We start from the raw sequence: 21,662 nt of genomic DNA on the forward strand, positions 1-21,662 counted from the left end.
GTTACTTGGTCAGTATCTTTTTAAAGAAGCACAATAGAAAGCCAGACTTCTGAGTTATGATCATTCCCACAGATTCTTTGTAGTTAAAAGATGATTTTTTAAAAAATTGTCTTTTGTCTTAGAAATCCTTCCCTCTTAATACTTTATCAGAAAACAGTTTGGAGGCTTTTGGAAAACTATAGCAGTTGTCAATTGAAATTCTCTGTTCATTCATTTAACTATATAATCTTGTATGTTTTCTTCCTATCTTTTCTATCTTGTTTACCTCTTCATCCCTAGAATCTAGAATTCTGTCTAAATACTTGATAAATACTTGTTGAATGCATGAATCAATATGCTCAATATAAATAAGAGCTTTCTCTTAACTCTGATCCAGCCCTGCAAAGCATTATGTCAGATGGAAAATGCCCTTTCTGTTTAACTGTTCTAATTAAATTAATTTAATACAATATAGTGTTTGAAACAACAGAATCATAATGTTTGAGGATTATAAGAAACAAATCGAAGCAAAAATATAATACATTTTTGAAAGCTTTGTACATTAGCCTCTCAGAATGTCATTAGATTGCATAATTATAAACGTAGCCAAAATTTAGTGAGTGCATGATATATATGTATCAGGTACTGTTAGTTGCTTTACATGTATATCTCCTAGTAAGATGCTCAAAACAACCCTCATGGTAGACGCTGTTGGCATTCCCTACATTATAAGTGAAGAACTAAGACTGTGTTCAAGGGCACGCAGCTAGTAGTGCTTGGAAAGTATCTTGAACCTAGCTCTTTCTTGCTCCAATGCTTTTAAGCCCATACTCTGCTGCCTTATTAAATTGATCCAAAAGAGAGAGAGAAAAATAAAAACAAGCATAGTTCTCATAAATTATTAATTCCTTCTTGCTTGTAGGCATTTTTGGAAAGCTCCATTTACTTAAGAAAATTACATGGCAATACTTGAAATATGGACAAAAGAATACATTAGACTTAGAAGAATAAGCGATAATAAAGAACATTGCAGTGCCAAACTTATTAACACTTAACTTTCCTAAAAGTAATGTGATAAATTAAATAGAAATAATCATTTTTTAAAAGCTGTTATTAGACAACGGATAACACACTATATTCAAATGGAAAAGTATTTGATGCTGCATATAATTCAGAGGAGAACAGCCTTCCAGGTAACCTTACCCAGCACTCTGTTTCATCAGGTGAGGAAAATTATCGCCCAGCACAGAATGTTAACCTTTTAGGGAAGTACAGTTTAGTGGCTCAGAACTGCTGGTCAATCAAGAATACTAGCCAACAGCTTGCACTATGTATATGATAAAATGCTGAAGAATTAATTTGTGGGAATTAGGTTTTCTAGACATAGCTCAGAATTAAAAAACGAGATCTATCCTGCTTTTATGTAATCAACATTTAAATTTCTTTCTGTCTTGACTACACATCTCTAGGATGACATGCTTAACTCATGTATTAAAAACAAATTCATGAAATTTATTTTCGAACTTTATAAAAATTCTAGACTATGTGAAAAACTTAATCTGTGTTAGTACCAAAGAAAAATGTGACGGCAATTGAAAGAACTTATGGCATTTGATATTAAACATGTTATAATGTGTATATGTTAATCAAAACGCTGTAGGTTTGGAGGCCAAATAAGCAGATGAATGAAGCAAGACAGACTCTACAGATAAGATCCCAAAGTTACTATAATACAGAGATGGAATTTATTTCAAATCAGTGGGAAAATGTATTCTAGTCAATAAATGATGCAGCAAAATTAATTTGTAGATTTCTGTGGGTAAAATAAGTAAAATTATATTCATATACTGTTCACACCAAAATAAACTTTATATAGATCAAATATTTTAAAAAGTGAAACCATAAAAACACTAGAAAAGATTTTCAGTAAATATTTATAATGCTCTTGAGTGTCAAGAAAACCCTGCTATGTATGCATGATGGCAAAGGCATAATCCTACAAAGAAAACAATATTTTAACTCCATCAAAAGCTTAAATAGTTCTAAAACAACATAAAAAGACTTTCAAGTTAAATTACTTACTGATGAAACTATTTGTATCACCTATGACACACGAAGGGTTACTATAAGAAATGTTTGTAACGAGTAATTACAAGAAACAAAGATAGACATAATAATGAGCAATACATAATAAAGTCATATTCAAGCTTCTTAGGAATGGGAGAAAGGCAATTTAACAGGAGATGCTGTGTTCCACCCAAGTAACTGGCAAATTAAAAATAATAAAAGCATCTAACTTAAAGGATAGGAGGAAAAAAAACAACAACTCTGTTCTCACACAGTTTTAGAGAGAATGGAAATTGGAGCAGACTTTCCGGAGAACCTTCTGAAACGAACCATTACAACACTTTCAATGTAAAGACTTGGCCACTGCAACCCTTCAACACGTGACCAGACGAGGTCACGGAAGTGTGCGTCGGAAGAACACGGGAGTGTGGCCTTTACAGTGACACGCAAAGCAGCTTTTAAATACTCGTTGGAGTATTAAAATATCGGAGCTTAAGCAGAACACAACAGCATCGATCACCGAGAGTGATCACACTGACCTTTATCTATTGACACGTATGAAGTAAAAGATACAAGACAAAATAGCATATGTGATATGATGCCATGAAAAACGGATATGTGTGTCCAAGTGAGCACACACATGTGCTCATTGGAAACAGTCTAGAATACACACTTAAAGAGAACTGGGAGTTTCTCCGTCAGTGTGACTGGACATGAGTCTTACACGCTTTTTTTTGTGTGCAAGTACGTCGGCTTATTCTTTATAGCCAACATTATGGTCTTATAATCAGAAAAAGCAACACATATTTTGAAAATAATGAACTCAGTGAAAATGAGGTATCATAACTTTAAATTGCACTTCTATTATGACATTTAAAAATGTGTGGTATTATAATAATCATGTTGGCACATGGTTCTCCAAAAAAATAAAAGTCAACAACACTATTCTAAGCCATTATGACTGTTATTTTTTTCCTCCGGATTGGCTGGTAGAGAATTTTATCTATGCCACAATCGCGTGTTATATAAAATGCAGCTTGAGTACATTTTTATTTAAGGAACTACAGATGTTACAGTTTGTCACAAAGTTATGGTCAGAGCAACTTTATCAGTTTGAATACTTCGTGTTATTTGTAGAAATGGCAATCGCCTGCATAGGCATTATGCAAAACTGCCCCCAATCCTGGTGGCAAAAGTCGAAGAAGATCTAGTAAACCAAACCTAGAAAAGTCAGCACATTATAAGAACAACTACGGTGATAATAACTACAATTTATTGACCCCTAATAAGGAGAGGCTCTGAGGTATGCACTGCTTCCCCCGTATCAGATTTAACCCTCCAAAGACCTCGTACGAAAGGCACTGATATCTCCACTTCACAAATGAAGAAGCCCATAGGGTGCAAAGATTTTGTTCAAGGCCACCAGCCCGTACGTATCAGAACAAGAATTCACAATGGGCTTCTCTGATGCCACTGCCCACGCTGGTGTGCCAGGCTACACACTAAGTTCAGCCTTTTGTAGAAGTGCGACTATTGTAAAAGGAAGCCATCAGGTGAAACCATTTATCAGTAAGTTGTTGATGGTGACTTAGGAAACATGCACACAAATCTCAGAGACCGGGGTGCGGCCTCAGGGAGCCATGACAGGATTAGATTGGAGGATCTACAACTGCATTTTAATTCCTCTGTCATGACTGAGTGGTGCATTCGGTACCTATTAAGGCGGGGAGTTCACTGGAACATACTTGTTATTATTGATCCCATATTATCCAAGGTAAAGACATACTTCAGATAAACAAATAATTCTAGCCCAGCATGAATGAACTCTCTCCCAAGCCCATATAATGCTGCATGGATACCTTCATCAACAAATCATGGTTTGATTTCTCATTCAAAGCCCTTTCACAAAAACTGTGTCACAGAGACATACACACACATCCGTAGATCTGTACATCAGAGTGTATGTAGTCTTTTGTATAATTACGTGATCATGAAGAATGCTATGGTTTCAACTGTCCATTGCTGCGCAACAAAGCACCCCAAACGCCTTAAAAATTTCTTTTTACGTTGACCATAAATCTGCACTATGAGCAGAGTGGGGTGGAGACTCCTTATCTCCGCCCCCTTGGCAGTGGCTGGGGAGGCCCCGAAGCTGCGAGCCGGAAGGGTCTGAGGCTCGCTTCATCACACAGATGGCAGGCGTGGATGGGAGGGCTGACCTGTGGGGGCCGGGCCACCTGAGTTCCTTAGTTTCCTCTCTCTATTCCCGTGTGGCCGCTCCATAAGGTGTCTCGGCCTGGTGGCCTTAGGAAATCCAGGCATTTCCCGTGTTGGCTGAAGGCTCAAAAGACAAAGCTAGACAAACATTACTTTGTATGTTATATTACCGCCTCCCAAGTAATACACCACCACCTGTGCTGTTCTCTAGTCTTCCAAAATACATCACTAAGCCGGGCCCAGGTCCAACGGAAGGGGAATTAGAACCCACCTTCGATGAGAGGAGTGTCAAAGAATGTGCAGACACATTTGAAAACAAGGGCAAGGCCGAGATAGTTGGGGATTGTCAAAGGAGAGAGAAAGAAAAAGGCGGGGAGAGAGAAAAAAGGGAGGGGAAGAGAGGGAGGAAGAACAGAAACACATCTAAGAGGGCAGCGAGAAATGTTGGTAACTGAAGGTGTCCCAGAGTATGAAATAATAAACCAACGTTGCGGTTCGTAAGGTCTTCCGTGCGCTGGTTGGCCCACGGATAGGTCTCCTCAAGGTGTGAGTTGCTGAGATTTAGTTCCTGCACCTGCAAACGCTTCTGGGCCGACTCCTAGCAGCTGGAGGACTTTCTCACCGACAGGTCTTTAAAGCATCATCTGAGTGAGCGGATAACGCATTTCTAATTATGCAGCTAACCGTAATGAACCCCTCCGAACCCGCCCCCACCCCGCCTCTCACTCACCCTCTCCCTCCCTCTCTTTTTCTAAAGGATAACTGGCTGTCACCACTGTGAAGGGTTTAGATTGTTATTATTATTATTTTTAGTTTAGTTTTTTGTTTGTTTGTTTTGGAGGGCCACCTGGGAAATCTCAAAGAGAACCCTTAGGAGATACTCCAGTTGGAAAGAAAATGTGGAAAACTCAGACTAAATCACAGTTCTTAACATGATGTTTGTTATTCCATGGTTTCTAAAGAACCATGCTTTAAACAGTACATAACCAGCCTTAGAATAAACGCTAGCTTACCGTAATCGTGACTTTGCAGTATCCTAACTGACCCTCTGTCTGGGTCTCTTTCTATTATTTGGTGACAGTTAGCTTATCTAGGCCCATAACTGCGGCTGATGGACCCTACTCTACAGGGTCACTTCTCTACATCAGTTCGGTTGACTCTACTTCGTCCCCAGGAGTAAATAGAAGCCATCCACTAGAGGCCCCTCAAGCTCAACGCCAATAAAATGCACCTTTGTATTTCTCTTGTTGTGGCTTTGTTCTTTTAGAGCTTATGGCCTGCCCATCAACCTGTAAAGGACCCCACGGAGCATTTTTCTCCATTTACATTTGCTTTATCCATCTGAAATAAACATCTCCTCATTGAAGTGTGTGACTGAACCAGTCCTCAGCAGTAAGTGTATTTAAAACACTTCATTGTTCAATCAAGGAAATGTCCAAGTTTAAATGCATGCCTTATAATAATTAATACCATGCACTATTAAATACTACATAAGAAGCAATTCTCTAAAGGGTCTTTATATATTGGACATTGTGCTAAGTGATATGAGTTTTAATTTCTGAACATAAAGTCACATAATGACATTTATAATTCTTGGGAACATCGGTGTGAATTTTAATGAAATGGTCGAAGCACATGGAGAAATGGTTCTTTGCTTGATTGAAATAGTCAATTTTTATAAGGCAGGTAAGAAATTGAGAAATTAGATAACTCTAAGGGAAAAAATGACAAGTCTGGAATCCAGGAAAATACAGTCATTCCCACCTCATCTGTGGTTTCTCTTTCTGCAGTTTCAATTACCTAAGGTCAACCATGGTCCAGACATGTTAAATGGAAAGTTCCAGAAATAAACAATTCACAAGTTTTACATCGTGTGCTCTTCTAAGTAGTGTGGCGAAATCGCTTGCCTCTACCCCATCCTAGCCAGGCCGTGAATCGTCTCTCTGTCCAGCGTCCCCACACTAGACACTCTACGTGCCGGTTAATTATGCAGTAGCCACCTCCATTATCAGACCAACCGTCACGCTCTCATGGTGCTTGTGTTCAGGTAAAATAATCCTCACTTTATTTAATAATGACACCAAATCACAGGAGTAGTGATGCCGAGAACTTGAATATGCCAAAGAAAAGCAGTAATGTGTTTCATTTACATGAAAAGGTGAAAGTTCTCAACTTAATAAGGAAAAAAAAAATCACATGCTGAGGTTGGTAAGCCCTAAAGCGAGAACAAATCGTCTATCTGTGAAGCTGTGAGTAAGGAAAAGTTTGAGAAGAAAGGTGAGTACAGTACAATAAGATATTTTAAGTGAGAGAGACCACATTCACATAACTTTTATTAGAGTATATAGTTATAACTGTCTATTTTATTACTAGTTATTGTTGTTAATCTCTTACTGTGCCTAATTTGTAAGTTAAACTCTGTCATAGGCATGTATGTGTAGGACCAAACATAGTATATACTGAGTTCGGCACTACCCACGGTTTCAGGCATCCACTGGGGTCTTGGAATGTGCCCCCCACAGATAAGGGGAGACAATCGTGTAGCCATTTCTGAATCAGGTATAACAATCTACAGATATCGAGAGTTACGTGATCCTAAGAGAACATCTTTCATTTTTGAAACCCAGGAGGCTTTACTGAGTCCTGAATCCTCATAAACACTCAGTGAAATTTCATGAGTGACGCTCAATCTTTGTTTCACAAATGGAGAACTGGAAACGACCAGACCAGAAGTTGTCTAACATGCATCCAGATGCAGAAGGATGCACAGGGAGACACCCTAAGTCTCAACCCAGCTCCCCCAGTCAGCATGCAGCTACAGTCGGCTCAGTTACGCCTAAGAAGCGCTGGCTGCCTTCTCAGACCATCTCAACCTTTACTTCCCATAGGAGCCCGTCTCCTCCCCCCTCTGATATTTTCAAAAGCTAATGGCAAAGGCAAGAGGTCCCCAGTCTTCCAGGAAGGTTGACAGAAGGGAGTGGCAGGGAGAGAAGGGAAGGGAAACCCTTCACATCGAACCATCCACTTCTGGCAATTACAGATAACGGAGAGTTGCCGATAAAGTCAGACTTTCCATCAACCACTAAACAGACTCCCACTGAGGAACATACTGGAGAGAAGCGAACAGATAAGACAGAAGACGGCCATATGGCTGCTCTTAATGATCCAATAAATACACGAAAAGCGTGGTTTCTAATCGGTTCTCAACTGAAATCTCATCTGTGTGTGTGTTTCCAGTTTTAAGAAAAGCCAACACCAGTTCTCATTTACCTTCATTCTCATGCTGACGGGGTTCAAGGGCAGTAAATAAAGTCACGTAAAAATAATCTTTGTTTCTGTTCCCCTTAAGATGTTCGTGTTCTTTCTTTGTTCCTTACCCCACCCCTCATGCCAGCCAGCTGACCTGCCATCTCGGCCTTCAGAACAGCCAAACTTCAGCGTGGTCAGATGACTTCTCTTACCATCTATTCATAACCCTCTCCATAAAAACCCACAGACAGAGCGATAACAGACACAGCGAAGGACACTACCTCTTACCCTTCAGTTACCGCTAACATTCCAGATGCTCTCTCCGAGGTGCCCTCCCACATCAGGGCTCTGGAGGTGGTCCCACCTGCTGGGAGTCGCCCGCTTCCCCTCCCCCCTCCCAGAGCTGGCTCTTTCCCCAGTCAGGGCTGCCCCCAACTCTCCCATTCCAGGCGGTTCTCACATCTTCATAGCATCCTGCCCTTTCCTCTTCATCGTCCCCTGTGTCCAGTGCAATGTCATGAGGGCTGGGCGGAGCCACGGCCACAGGGAAGGTTGGCTTTGCACACACAGCAGAGCCCAAGAGACTGCCTGGCGGAGAGCAGGTGGCTAACAGTAATTTGCTGAAGGAATGACTCTTACCTTTTTCTATCCCTTTATTCCTGTCATTTCCTCGACCTTGGAAAACACTCCCAACCGTCCAGCATCACCGCCAGTGGAAATTCCACCGCCCATCCCTCAGGCCCCACCTCCTCCAAGAAGCCTTCCTTGATCACCTGTACTGAGAGAATTTCCCTTCCTGAACTCCCACACGTTCTGTGCCGTCTCATGGCATTTATAACACGTCCACATGTCTTATTTCTGCTTTATTCCAAAGGGAAGTCCTCTTACAGTCCCTCATGTCCATCTTTATCAACATTCAGTTCGTGGTAAAAATCATCGTTTGTCTACAGGTCTGACTCCTGAAATGGTTCCTGAACCGTGGGAGCCACAGGTGAAACACCCACTTCCTTACCCCGGTGCCTGGCACAGAAGACGTGCTCAGCCCGTTTCCCCTCGCTCTTTTGAATCCCAGTTCGCGTCACGTCTGTGACGTCCCACCCCCACCGCGAGTCCCATGCCTCGAAGGTCGAGCTTTGTTTTCTGTCCACTGAACAACCCGACAAATAAATGCCATTTATGAAAATTATGGCATTTCTTTCAACGGAAAGACACAGATTTTTAAAATTCTGTTTTGCTTTCCTACCTCTAAACATAAAAGTTTTCTCTTCATCTCATAAAAACACTCACGGAGGATGATCAACTCTGAGTTTATTTCCAGAACTCTGAGTATTGAGGGCGATGATAATTACCTACTTTAGGAAATTCAGATCTGAGGATCCCAAACTGTTTGTTTTCCGAGAAACGTAAGTGGAAGTGAATGTTTCACCACATGGGGGTCAACAGCACATGAAATTCTTCTCAGTTTTGATTTTATTCACCATATGTTTATATATTCCATTCTAAATCTCAAGTTTGGTAAACTGGCTTTAAGTCTTTTTTGTAGCATATATCTTAAAAACTAAATTTTATCATGGCCCTCGATAACTTTTGGAGAGCTAGCCTGATCCGAGAAGAGAGATGATGGCTTCTTAATGACTGTCATCAAGGCGCCATGGCGTGTGGACTTCCCAGTGCCCGGAGGATCGAGAGGGCTATTTCCTGGCTGAGAAGCGGGTCTCATTCTCCTGACCCGTTATTCGCACACCCTCCTTCTCTTCTTCTCACCCCATTAGCTGCCTATTTATGCGCACGGAGGCCATCGCAGAGTGACCTCTGGTCCCTAATCTCTGAGATTTCCATTTAGGTCTAACCTACCATCCCCAGTGAAACATTCACGGACGCTAAAGCTGGATTTAACCTTTCTTTGCTCCAGTTCTCAGGATTTCATTTATAAATCTATTTGAAATTATCTTTTTATACCTACTGCTATCTTTCTGGTAGATCGATATACTTTCTTGCCTAATGTAAAATCTAGTGGTCTAGAAGCATAGCTTTTTCTGATTAATCATGATAAATTCATTTGTTATGCCTTTGTTGTCTGAGGCCCTTGTCTAAAGCCATAACACAACCTTCAATACGGACTCTCACTGACATATCTGACTTTGGAATAATTCTATAGAAAGGCAAAAATTTAAGAAGTAACTTTTGAAGCCTCTGGGAATAATAAACTGGTTTAAAAGTGGTCATATCCAAGCAGTGCTGTGGTAATGTGCACGATTTTCTTCTACTGTACACAAAATAAGACATATATTACAGCGCAGATATCAAAGATCAGCAAGTGGAAAAAAAAAAACTATTTACAATTCACACAGGCTAGGAGCTTCCTGGAATTGAGGATGCAAGAATTAATTTCAATATTTAAAAAAATTACTATAGAAACTGCACATTTGCTTAAAAAAATGGCATCGTAAACTAGCCTAAGGTTGCATTTGTGGGGCTTCAGCGTGCACACTGGTTATCTTGTGTCTGTAGGTGCTTGGTACACATACGCTGACGCCTGCGACCTGGTTTCTTTTCCTTGGAGATTAATTTTTTCATATAATCGTATATAAGCGCCTTTAACACCACCGCAGAGAAGATGACTGACGATGCGATTTTCTCTAAGTTGTGAAAGAGCCCAGAGAAAAAGGGACTGTGTCACAGAACGTTACGGAAAAAGAAAATTCACTTGATTGAGTCGAGGCTTCAGAGCCTCACAAAATACACCAGATTCTTAAAAACTACAATTTCTTCAGCGCTCTTAAAAATGGATACCCTTCCTCTTTTTTCTTTTTCTTTTATTAAGCATTTTATTAGTAGTTTCAAGTGTACAGTACATTGGTTAGATATTTACATAGTTTATGAAACGATCCCCCTGATTGCTCTGTCTTCCCTCTGGCCCCCCATCCAGCCATTACATCACTGCTGACTGCGTTCCCCGCGCCGTGCTCCCCGTCCCCGTGACCATCTCTCGACTACTGATTTGTGCTTCTTTAACCCTTCACCCCTTTCTCCCAGCCCCCTAATCTCCCTCCCCTCTGGCCATCACCAGATTATCCTCTATGTTTGTGACTCCATTTTTGATTAGTTTGTTCTTTTTGTTCCTTAGATTCCACATATAATTGAAATCATATGGTATTTATCTTTCTCTGACTTATTTCACTCAGCATAATGACCTCTAGGTCCATCTATGTCATTGCAAATGGTAGGATTTCATTTTTTAATGGCTGAGTAATATTCCATTGCGTATATGAATCGTAACTTCTTTATCCAATCATCTGTTGATGGGCATTTAGGGTACTTCCATAGCTTGGCTATTGTGAATGGCGCTGCCATGAGGTCTTTACGAATTAGTGTTTGGGGAGATTTCTCCAAAGAGGGTACATATGTATGAAAAGATGCTCAAGGTCACTAATCATCAGAGAAATGTAAATTAAAACCACAGTGAGATATCACCTCACACTTGTCAGAATGGCTATTGTCAATAAATCAAAAACGAGCGTTGGCGAGGACTTGGAGAAAAGGGAGCCCTCATACACTGTTCGTGGGACTGCAGATTGGTACAGCCGCTACGGGAAACAGTTTGGAGCTTCCTCAAGAATTAAAAATAAAACTACCTTTTGACCCAGCAATTGCACTTCTGGGTATTTTTCTGAAAGACATCTTTTTTTTTTCCCCCCACATAGTCTAATGTATTATTACATATAAACTACATTTTAAGATTTTTTTTTTAGTTTGTTTAAAGTTGTAAAATTTTACCTGGTCCTGTAATAAAAGTATCTACTAATTTTATCTTATTTTAAAAACTGACACTTTTTATTATCGAGTACTCAAAACTTGGTTTAGTAATGAACTGCTTTGAGCCTGAAGAGTTGATCGGTTTTTGAAAAAGGCTATAAAAATTTTCTAGTTTGTCACCCAAATTGCACGTCGGACAAGAGAGAACATTTTGTCATGCTCAGATACTATTCAATTGTCATCTGAGTTTGACTTCAAAGCTTTCACAACTCATTTTTACTTAGAATTAAGGAACTCTGACTGTGCGGGACAGCGTGAGGGTGTGGCGCCCACTTCTCTTCAGCCAAACATTGGGGCAGAATGACAGGGACATGCGTGTGCTCTTCCCTCTTTTCTTTCTGTTTTCGGTCCCCGCCCTCCACCCGTAAGCGCCGGCTGCCCTCTGAGATCACGTGTGGCCCTTGGAAGCCACAGACACACATGTGGAGATGCCTGTACTCACGCCGGTTACTGCGCTGGGCACAGGAGCTAAGCAACACGAGACTGAGAGCCCACAACTCCTTCTACATCTTGCAAATAAAAGCTGTCACTCGTGACTCTCTCTGCGACAACTGGTCAACCTGAGATCTTCTCTTTGAAACAAATAGAAGCCAACCTTTCACTATTATTAGACGCGGGAAAAGAACATATTGTTTATACCAGAAAATCATCCTGAGAAACCCCTGAATCTCATTTTGTGAGATGCCAATTCACATCTAAAACAACAATAAAAAGAAACACAGATCCCTTTGAGATTCATTTCATTAAGCTAAAACGTTAATAAGAAACTTTTTGAAAATAAAATATGCAAATACCCTATACATGAAAATCGCTCATATTAGGTGACTCTTATCTATTATTCATTTTATTTTAGTCAACATCTCCCAAAAAGATAAAATCTGCGATAGGGACTATGAATATTAACTTTTTATTCAAATTAATGTTCCAGGTGACATGTACTGAGCCCGACTGGGGGAAAATGCAAGAAATAAATTACATGTGGAGTAAGATGAAATCTCTTCATTTATTACATTGAGTAATAATAACGTTATTTATTATTTATTATACTTCAGGGGATAGCTTTTAGTATCTAAATTTCATTTAAAATAAGTCTTTGAGTTATTTTAAGAGGTCTTATACAGCTGTTTCTGATAAGAAAAAAAAAATTCTAGTAAGACTTCAACTCCTGTCAAAATCAAATAATCTAAAGAAAATACTATATTATTTTACATGGAACTTCTGGTAGATATTCTCAAAAATCTAAAGTATAATGTATGTTACAGCGTGTTAAGTAGTAAAACCAACACCCCTCAACAAGAATAAAAACAATGACCATGGTCATTTACTACTCTGAAGATCTCTACGGTCTGAATATTTGTGTCCCACCCTGTCCCTCAAACTCCTATACTGGAACCTAATCGCTGAGTGACGGTGTTGGCGGTGGGGCCTTGAGGAGGGATCAGATGTGAGAGCACTGGGCGTCCTCAGGACTGAAATTAGCGTCCTCATGAAGGACCCTGGAGCGCTCCACAGGGCACCTGCTGTCTGTGAACTAGGAGGAGGGTTCTCTCCGGACAGCGAATCTGCTGGCGCCTTGACCTTGGACCCCCAGCCTCCAGAACTGGGAGAAACAAATGGGTGTTGTTTATAAGCCACTTAGTTTACATCCTTTTATTATAGAAGTACAAATAAACAACGAGAGGCAGGATTTAATGTTTTTTCTTTTTTTATACTGGGACTAGGTCCTTATCCTAACCCCTGCTGCCTAAATGCCAGGTGTGAGGGGAAGGTGACGGTCCCACAGTGGGCTGAGGATGCCCTTGTTACCAGGGGTCTTTGTGGGGAGTGCTGGATGGCCAGGGCAGGTGCATTTTTAGAAGTCATAATCTGAAACTCAGGAATAATGCGTAGAGGACAGGACTTCCGAGGTTGCCTTGGCCTATGCGTGTGCAAATAAGGCACATACCCCCGGCACGCGTCCCAACACAACCATCTGCATTGTTACATGGGTAAAATATAAAATGAAGATTTACACAGAAAATTTAAAGGCTTATGTCATATCCGGAGTTGAATTAATTTCACTAATGGAGAAAACCCGAATTGATTTTTTAACTCTTCTTTTCTCAAGCATATACCCTTTGAGTTCACTAGAAAATTCTTTACATAAAAAGTAAGATGGCTTTCAGAACTAATGCTATGTCCTTTCCTAAGATGACAGCGATTAGTGTAAAAGCGAATTAGGTTCAGAGTTCTCTGTCTAAAGGTCAAGTTTATATTTGTACTCCTAAAAACCAAGGTTAAATTTTACTGCTATTTCAAATGATCTAGTTAGATTATCTTTAAGTACATAAACATTAATTAAGAATACATCAGAAACCCTGCCATTTTGAATTTTAAGTACATGCATATTCATTTTATACAAGTGATGGAAATTAAGCTTCTTTATGAGAATATAATATACAGTGTACAAAATACTGTCAAAAATTAAAAATACCCTACAAACTTAAGTATGATAAACTACTTAAAAATGCCTATCTTCTCACTTCCTTAAGAAACAAAAAGCTTTAGAAAATACAGGAGTCATGGTTTGTATCTGGCTGCATTGTAAAAATGCAAGCCAGAAAAAACGGTTTTAAGAGAAGTGATTAAGGAACTAACGTCTCACACTGAGCCCGTATGCCAGCCGCTGCCACTGTCAGTCAGGGGCACGCATACCTCCAGTTCATTTATTTAACCAACATTTATTTAGTGTTCATTAGCTATGGGAGAAAAAATAGCTGGATATGACGATTTCTTTTTCCGCCTTCTAAAACAGCGTTTAAAAACGTTATCTTCTTTTTTTAAATAAAAGTAATCATTTATGGTCCTTTAAATACTTATTCAGTATTCAATACTTCCTTTAAATATTAATTCAGGTACATCTCCCAAAAATTTGATATGTGGTGTATTTTCATTGTTGCTCGATCTCATAAGTTCATTTGGATTTTTTTTCTTATTGACTAAGTTCATTGAATTTCCATGTTTAAGAGATTTTTTTATGATTATGTTTTTGTTAGTGATATTTAAATGTCTGAATGTCCTAAACACAATCAATTGCTGAAATGCTGCGTATTTGTCTGAAAAAAACGGGGGGGGGCAGGTGGGTAGCCTGTCACAGCCAGGCGCTGCACCCACAATGCCACCTGCTCCCTGCGTTAACCGGCTACCTCTCTCCTGAGTCTGTACTGCAGGAGCTCTCAGCCCCTCGGGGAGTCACCTTACGACCTCCCATCTTTGTGGGAGAGTTATTCATATGAGTTGTTGATTCCAAAAACTGTTCGTAATGTGTTTTGAGTCCATGTTACTAAGATCATACAATTTTCAAACTATTACATCTTTCCAGGTTATTGAAACTTTTATTAAGACCTAGAGAGCCACCATTTTGTTTTAGTAATGCTTCCCCCTCTCCCTAAAAATCTATTTCATATACAATTTAAATAGTTCAAATAGCTTTCTTTTAGTTAATATTTGTCCAGCATATCATTCTCCATTCTTTTATTTCAATGGCTTTGTTCTTACATCTTTTGTAACTTGAATAAAACTGGATTTTCTTCTTTTAATTCGGTCTAAGAATCTTTGTCTCTTAAACTTCAGTTAGGACACTTACGTTTAATCACAGTACTGTTTATATTTCTATCATTTTGTACGGTGTATGTGCTATTTGTCCCATTTCTATCTTCATTCTCCTATTTTTTTGGTAATAACTTGGCATCTGGATTTTATTTCAATCCCTTGGATGGTTATCCTAGACAATTCAAATGCATCTTTAGCTAAAAGGGTCTATGGTGACACCAGCTAGACCCAGCACCTCACTGGGCCAGGAACTGTTTCCAGGAAATCACAAGGGATTGCTTCCCAGACGGCTCCCAGCCTGAGGTCCCATGAGGAACCCGGCAAAGGGTCCTGTGACCTGGAGGGCGTGTTCCCCTGGGAGAAGAGGGGCTCCTCGACTCGGGCGTCTGCTGTGCTGTGTGCTGGGCAGCTTCATACTCGGCCCCCGGCCCTCCGTGCTCACCCAGCAGGGGTGTGGTGAGGACACATGGGTGTGGACAGTGAACGCGTGGCCCAAGCACTGAGGCCCAGTCTTGAAGCCACAGATTCACGGGGTTCAGAGAAGCCTTTGAGGACAGGCAGCCCTCATTTCCTACTAGAAAAATCACAAAGGGGTGCAGTGCAGATGAGGGAGCCTGGAGCCAGAGCGATGCCCCTTCAGAGGCAGGAAGCCGCCCCGGGGCACGGATTCGGGAGGCTGCGAATGTGGGCAGGGCCCCATCTGTAGCTTCTGCGGCACCCGTCACACCGATTTACCAAGGCAGCTGACGTGAGACATTTCCAGCAGATCTGCACGTGGCAGTTTGCACCATCGAGAGTATGCTCGCTGCACAGCCCCAGGAGAGGCGCCTCTGGGAGAAGGCCTCGGGTCGGATTCGGCTCCACGCACGGGGCACCCACAGCCTGGGACAAGCTCACAAGATCCGCGTGTGCAGCACCTCAGGGCCCCGTGGGAGGGGGCAGTAACCCCTGGCCCCTGTGGGCTCACTCACGTGGCTCCCCCACGGGCTCCGCAGAAAGAACCTTGCCAGGAATTCAGAGGTAATGCTGGGCGCAGACCTCCCCCTGGGCCGGGGAGGTGTCTGTGGTCCCTGAGTGGCCAGGGTGTCGTGGGGCTCCCTCCCTCTGTGGGGACTCTGCATCTGCCCAACAGTGGAAAGAAAGCCGTGTCCTGGGCCGTGGCCAGGTGTCCACTGTGGAGCCTGGCAGCCGGCAGAGCGTGTGCATGAGGGAAGGGCCACTGGCAGGGAGGCCACGATCGAGTGGCCTGAGCTCGCGGCCTTTCGGGAGGAGCTCCCATATTGGCACCATTTTTCCTACAGCTTAATTGGGGTGCCGTTAACACCAAATAAACGGCACATGTATAAATGTGGTAAGTTTTGCCGATTATATACAACCGTGAAGCCAACATCACACTTAAGATCATGAATAATTTCTCACCCCAAAAGGCTCCTCGGACGTGTTTAAGTCCATTTCACTGGCTCCTGCTTGCGTCTGCCCAATCCCTAGATAACTGGGATACATTTTCTGGATTGTTTGCGTTTTCCAGAATTTCACATAGACGGAATCACGCAGTGTCTCCTTTCTCTGTTCGGTTTCTTTCAGCAAGCACGGTCATTTGACAGCCATCCGTCTGCGCACGTGCCAGTTGTACTGTCCTATCTATTCATGCCTGCACCGTTTGTTCGCCAAGTCACCTGTGGCTGGACGTGTGCGTTGTTTCCATTTTTGGCTGTTACAAACAAAGCTGCTATGAATATGCATGTACCAAAAACAACTTTAATTTTAGTGAATATCTTGACTTTTTGGTGAAAAATACAAAGATGCTAGAATGCTTTAACTTCCTGCTCCATGCTTACCTGCAATATTGTTCAGTAACTATATTTAGTCTTTATAAGTATGATCAGAAATCAAATATAATCGTGCTGATTGTTATATTCTGTTTAGGTTTAGCCACATTTTTTTTCCACCATTCCTTCTCGAATGTCAAGCCTTCCTTCTGGGATTATTTTCTTTCTTTCCAAAATGTTTAGTTTCAAAATATTTGAAAGGTTTAGATGGTGGTACATTTCTTGAGTTTGCCTGAAGATCTCTTTTCTGTTGTTGTTCTCGCCCTTTGTTTTCAAAAGATTTTCTTAAATGCAATTTTAGCTTAACATTATTTTCTTTCACCATTCTGAATTGTTCCTCTGTCATGTGTCTTCCAACATCAATGCTGGTTCATTAAATATCCAGCTGTCACTTGTGGACAGATAATCAGTCTTCTTCATTCCAGCTGCCTTTAGAACTTCTTCTCTGACTTCTGCAATCTCTGTATGATTGATTTGGTTTGGCCTTTCATTTTATTCCTCGAGATTCATTTGGATTCTTAAGTCTGAAAAATGGTGGAAAGTTCTGCTTCATCATCTCTTTCAATATTTCTTTCCATCATTCTATCTTCTTCTGGTACGCCAATATTTGAGATTTCTTATTCTATCCTCCATGTTGTTTAGCTTCTCTTTTATATTTTAAATCTGTTATATTTTCTGGCTACACTTGGAGTCATTTTAGCAGGTTGAATTTCAGATCAAAGCCAAAAACTTCTCTTTTACCTTTCTTATCTGCTATTTAACCCATTTAGTAAGTTTTGTGTCAATTATAATAATGTTTAAATCTGGAATTTCTTGTGTTAGTGTGTACATGCAGGCTTGTGTGTGTTTAATCTTTAACATGATTGAATACCTCTAATAGTCTTTTGTTTTTAAATCATATGTTACATGTGCTTCACTTTTTAAAAACATTAAGCACACTTACATTCCCTCCATTCATTCCAAGTTTGATCTCTGCTCGCTCTCCCTCATCTACAATGGCTTGTTTTCATTCATGATTTTTCTCATGCTCCTTGAAACATTTTCTGAGGGAAGTATTTGAGGACCCAGTTGAGAGCACCTGCTTTTTGGGAGGTTTTGGGTAAGTTTCAGCTCAGTTCCTGGCACCACCACTTCAAACAAGATCCTAGACTCAGGCCTTCACCTGCCACACAGATAGAGTGAGTACTGACGGGCCTCAAATTCAGGTAAAGGTGGGTTCGTGCTTACAGATGCGAAGGGGTAACATTTCCAGCTCCACGCAGAGTGAACAGAACAGGCAATGACTCCTGGCACCTCCCTCGCCAGCTGACCCAGTGAGGGTGCTGGCTTTACCAGGACTCTGCGGTTTCGACTTTCACTTTGATGACACCTTAAACCCAGCTGTGATCTCAGGCCTGGCTACCCAATCTGAAGCTTTGTCTCCCGTGGTCAGTGGCTGCAGTTTATACATTTTCCTCTCTGAAGTTCAGCCTTCTCTTGATTTTTAGCATGTAAACTGTTTTTTACCTTGTTGTAAGCACAGCCAATCTTTTAAAAATACATGTGTGCAATTTAATCCAGATTTTTAAGGGTCTAAGTGAAAGGGTATAAGTTATTTTTGAGGGTATAAGTTTGGTCACTGTGCTCACCAAAATAGAACTATATTCTAACTTAATTTATACTGAATTCTATGTATTTATATCTAAATAAGCTAAATATTCAACAAGCAAAGGCCATGATTTTCAACCCCACATGACACAGTCTCCCGCTTAGACAGATTTTAGGCTAGATTTTAAAGATGCAAAATTGTCTACTCTGCTGAAACTGAACCTCGCCAATTAATATCAAGGTACATGAGAGGCAGTTAGTGATGGAGGGAGGTTTTCAAGGGACCTCACATTCCTGTAACGATGGTACGGAGACTGTAACGTTATACATGCCAAAGGATACGGATCTATCACTGTTATTAATGAAATTACATCTGCCTGTTACGTACACTATACCACATAACTATTATACTTTATACATGCATATACAATTATACTTAAGAATTCTCCCCTATAAGATACATGCACTTTAATTTCATCCCAGTAATAAACTTACAAGACTGTATTATGCTCGATATCTGTGAATGACATACAAGTCATTATTTTTCTTTGAGATGTGCATTAACAAAAATCTGGTCAAGGTCCCCAGCCCTAGTTTGATGGAAAGTGACTATTACGCTGTTTGCTGCTACCTCGGTATCTTTGCGATCATCCAGTAGGTTGGAAGGAAGGCACGCCAATGACCCTGGCCCAAACACTGTACCTGTTGCTATCGACAGACTTTGTTCCTTAGAGAAGGTATTAACTGCCAGCTGGCTGTGACAGTTTGTGAACTACCACCGACATTTGTGTTGGCATTGTCACAGGATTCACAGCTCAGGAAATACATACAATCAGATTATGATGGACCCAGGGATTTTCGAGGTAAAAAGTATAACAATTACAAATTACGAACATGACCATAATAATAAAATTATTTTAAAAATAACTTAAGTACTCAGGGTCTCTTTCAAAAAATATATGCTCTGTATGAAACGCACGGCGTCCATTTGCAAGCATACGAGGGACTGCAGAGGACAGGTGGTGGCAATTCAAGTGTATATCTGGTAACCCATGCTAGATTTTCTCACAGACCACCGTGTCAGAAAACTGCTAAGGAAAGGCAGAAAGAGATAAAGCAAAAAAGTAGTTTTGAATGATATAGAATATAAATATAAACTATCACGGAATTAGAAAAAAATTAACACTACATCTTTGTTATTTTATTTTGCCAGACTCTGAACTGGTTCTTCCGTATAATCCACGAATATCGCTTTGTAAGGAGTTTAAATTGTCATGTTTTAACATAGTCACTCAAAGTGGCTAAGTCTCTAGGAAGTGTCACTGAAGAGTACTAACAAGGGCAGAATTCTTGGTAAATATTATAAACACTTTGAATCCGATAGCGCTTTTGGTGAGTATTATCAGACAGAAGAGAAGTCGGTTAGCGTTTTTATCTCCACTGTAATTTCCTAGTCAACACTGAAGACGCCATAATTAAAGGACTGGACTTGACCAGCTACTCACTGCGGTGGTCCCAGGGCAGTGTGGGGACTGGCATTCGCCACTCATCTGGTTCGGGATCAAGACATCGTCCCAGCAAGACGGGCCCTTCGAGGAAATAAAAAACACACATATCCTGGGTGCACGAATTGTAATCCGAATGTTCTCCCTAACACAGCCTCTACAATTTGTCTACTGATATTGTCAAATGATGATGAAATTAACGCGTCTGCCAATGATTTTCAAAGTATGATGCACAGACCCAGGGAGTCCTCAAGACCCTTTGGGGGATCCAGTAGGTCAGGACTATTTTCGTAAATATACTAAGATGATATTTACATATTGCTGCAAACACGTAGGTCATTCACATCTAGTACGGTCATTCACATCTAGTACAGCCCCCTACAGTTCAATTTAACTTTTAAAAAACTTAAATAATATTCTTAAATTCACCGTAATTACAACGGATGACTTTTAAATGAGCACATATGCAAATTTCACTCAAGAGGACTCGTGCGGGCAGCAGCGGAACTTGAGGAGGTGGCAGGCCTGTCACAGGTGGCATGCTGAGCAGTCACATCTCCCGACTCGCTCTCCTGAGGCACTGTGAGAAACACGCTTAGAAACTGGCAAACTTATAATCCCAATGAGAAGACAGCACTGGCCAAGAAGAGATTTCCGCTCTTTTCTGGAAATCTGCAAGAGGCTGCAGCAGAGGAGAGGCCTCTGCGCCCTGCAGGACCACAGGGAGGCTGAGAGGTCACAAGCACAGAAAAGGCAGAAGGCAGAGAGGGCAGAGTGACACCTGGAGCAGTGAACACAGAAGAAGTTAAACTTTCATGAAGTTAAATTTTTATATACAGGAGATCCTGAAATCTTCTAGAGAGAAATGTCAGATCAGCTACTGGAAACAAGAGTCAAAATAGAATTTTAAAGTAGCAGCAATATCTTCAAAGCCTGGAGGGAAAGATTTCAACCCACAATCCTCTACCTAGCCCATTAAGTGGGACAATGGTCAAAGTGATTTGGGGGTACTCAGAGAGTTGCCAAGTCTCCTTATATGCCTGGGAGGCGTCTGAGTTCGGAGGGATGCCAGCCAGCTTGAGGGAAAGTGGAGAGCGGCCCAGCCTTGGTCCCATCCACAGCTGTGACTCAGGGAGGGAGTCCCATGAGAGCTGGGTGTGTGGGTAGCTGGCGGGGAGGGAGGGAGGAGGGAGGCGCCTGTTGCATTTCGAGAGCAGGCGCCCAGCCAGTGCCCAAGCAAGGCTAGGACAAGAGGCAGCGGCTGCCATGATTTTACTACTGAGGACATCGGGACCATGCCAGAGGTCCCCGTCAGGAGGGAAGTGGGTCACTACCGGTCAGCACCAGGACCTCCCACTCCGCGATCCAGACCAAGTGGTCGCCACAGAAACCCTGCCACAGAAACCAGCGAAAACGTGGGAGGCCGACGGGGCCCCGGCCACGCGGACACGTCCACAGAGTGCTCGCCTCCTCCCTACGTCAACTCAACACGCACACGCACGCTGCCTCAGAGGAGGACGGGGGGCAGAGGCGAACAGGGAGGCTCACGTCTGCCTCAAAGAGACGAAGCTGAACTTCCACAGAGGCTGTTTAAACCCGACCTTGAAAACAGCTACATTTCAAATACACGTTCATGAAACCGAAAGCCCCCTCTGAAGCTGGCCGGACGCGCTGGCCCTCAGCGGGGCTGCTGTCTGGGAGTCTGAGTTCTCGAAAACAGCTACATTTCAAACACACGTTCATGAAACCGAAAGCCCCCGCTGAAGCTGGCCGGACGCACTGGCCCTCAGGGGGGCTGCTGTCTGGGAGCCTGAGTTCGGGG

The 21,662-nt window shown here is 41.7% G+C and overlaps 1 protein-coding gene across 1 annotated transcript in view; it reads right to left on the minus strand.

The window, feature by feature from the left end:
• The window catches only part of PRKN (parkin RBR E3 ubiquitin protein ligase), an 833,405-nt gene that overhangs the window by 503,491 nt on the left and 308,252 nt on the right, over nucleotides 1-21,662 (minus strand). The window contains exon 5 of the mRNA XM_015591869.1: nucleotides 19,841-19,924. Within this exon, the coding sequence (XP_015447355.1) occupies nucleotides 19,841-19,924 (84 nt within the window). The remainder of the gene's footprint in view (nucleotides 1-19,840; nucleotides 19,925-21,662) is intronic.

The sequence above is a fragment of the Pteropus alecto genome, unplaced genomic scaffold (assembly GCF_000325575.1).
Source record: "Pteropus alecto unplaced genomic scaffold, ASM32557v1 scaffold195, whole genome shotgun sequence".
Taxonomy (NCBI): Eukaryota; Metazoa; Chordata; class Mammalia; order Chiroptera; family Pteropodidae; genus Pteropus; species Pteropus alecto.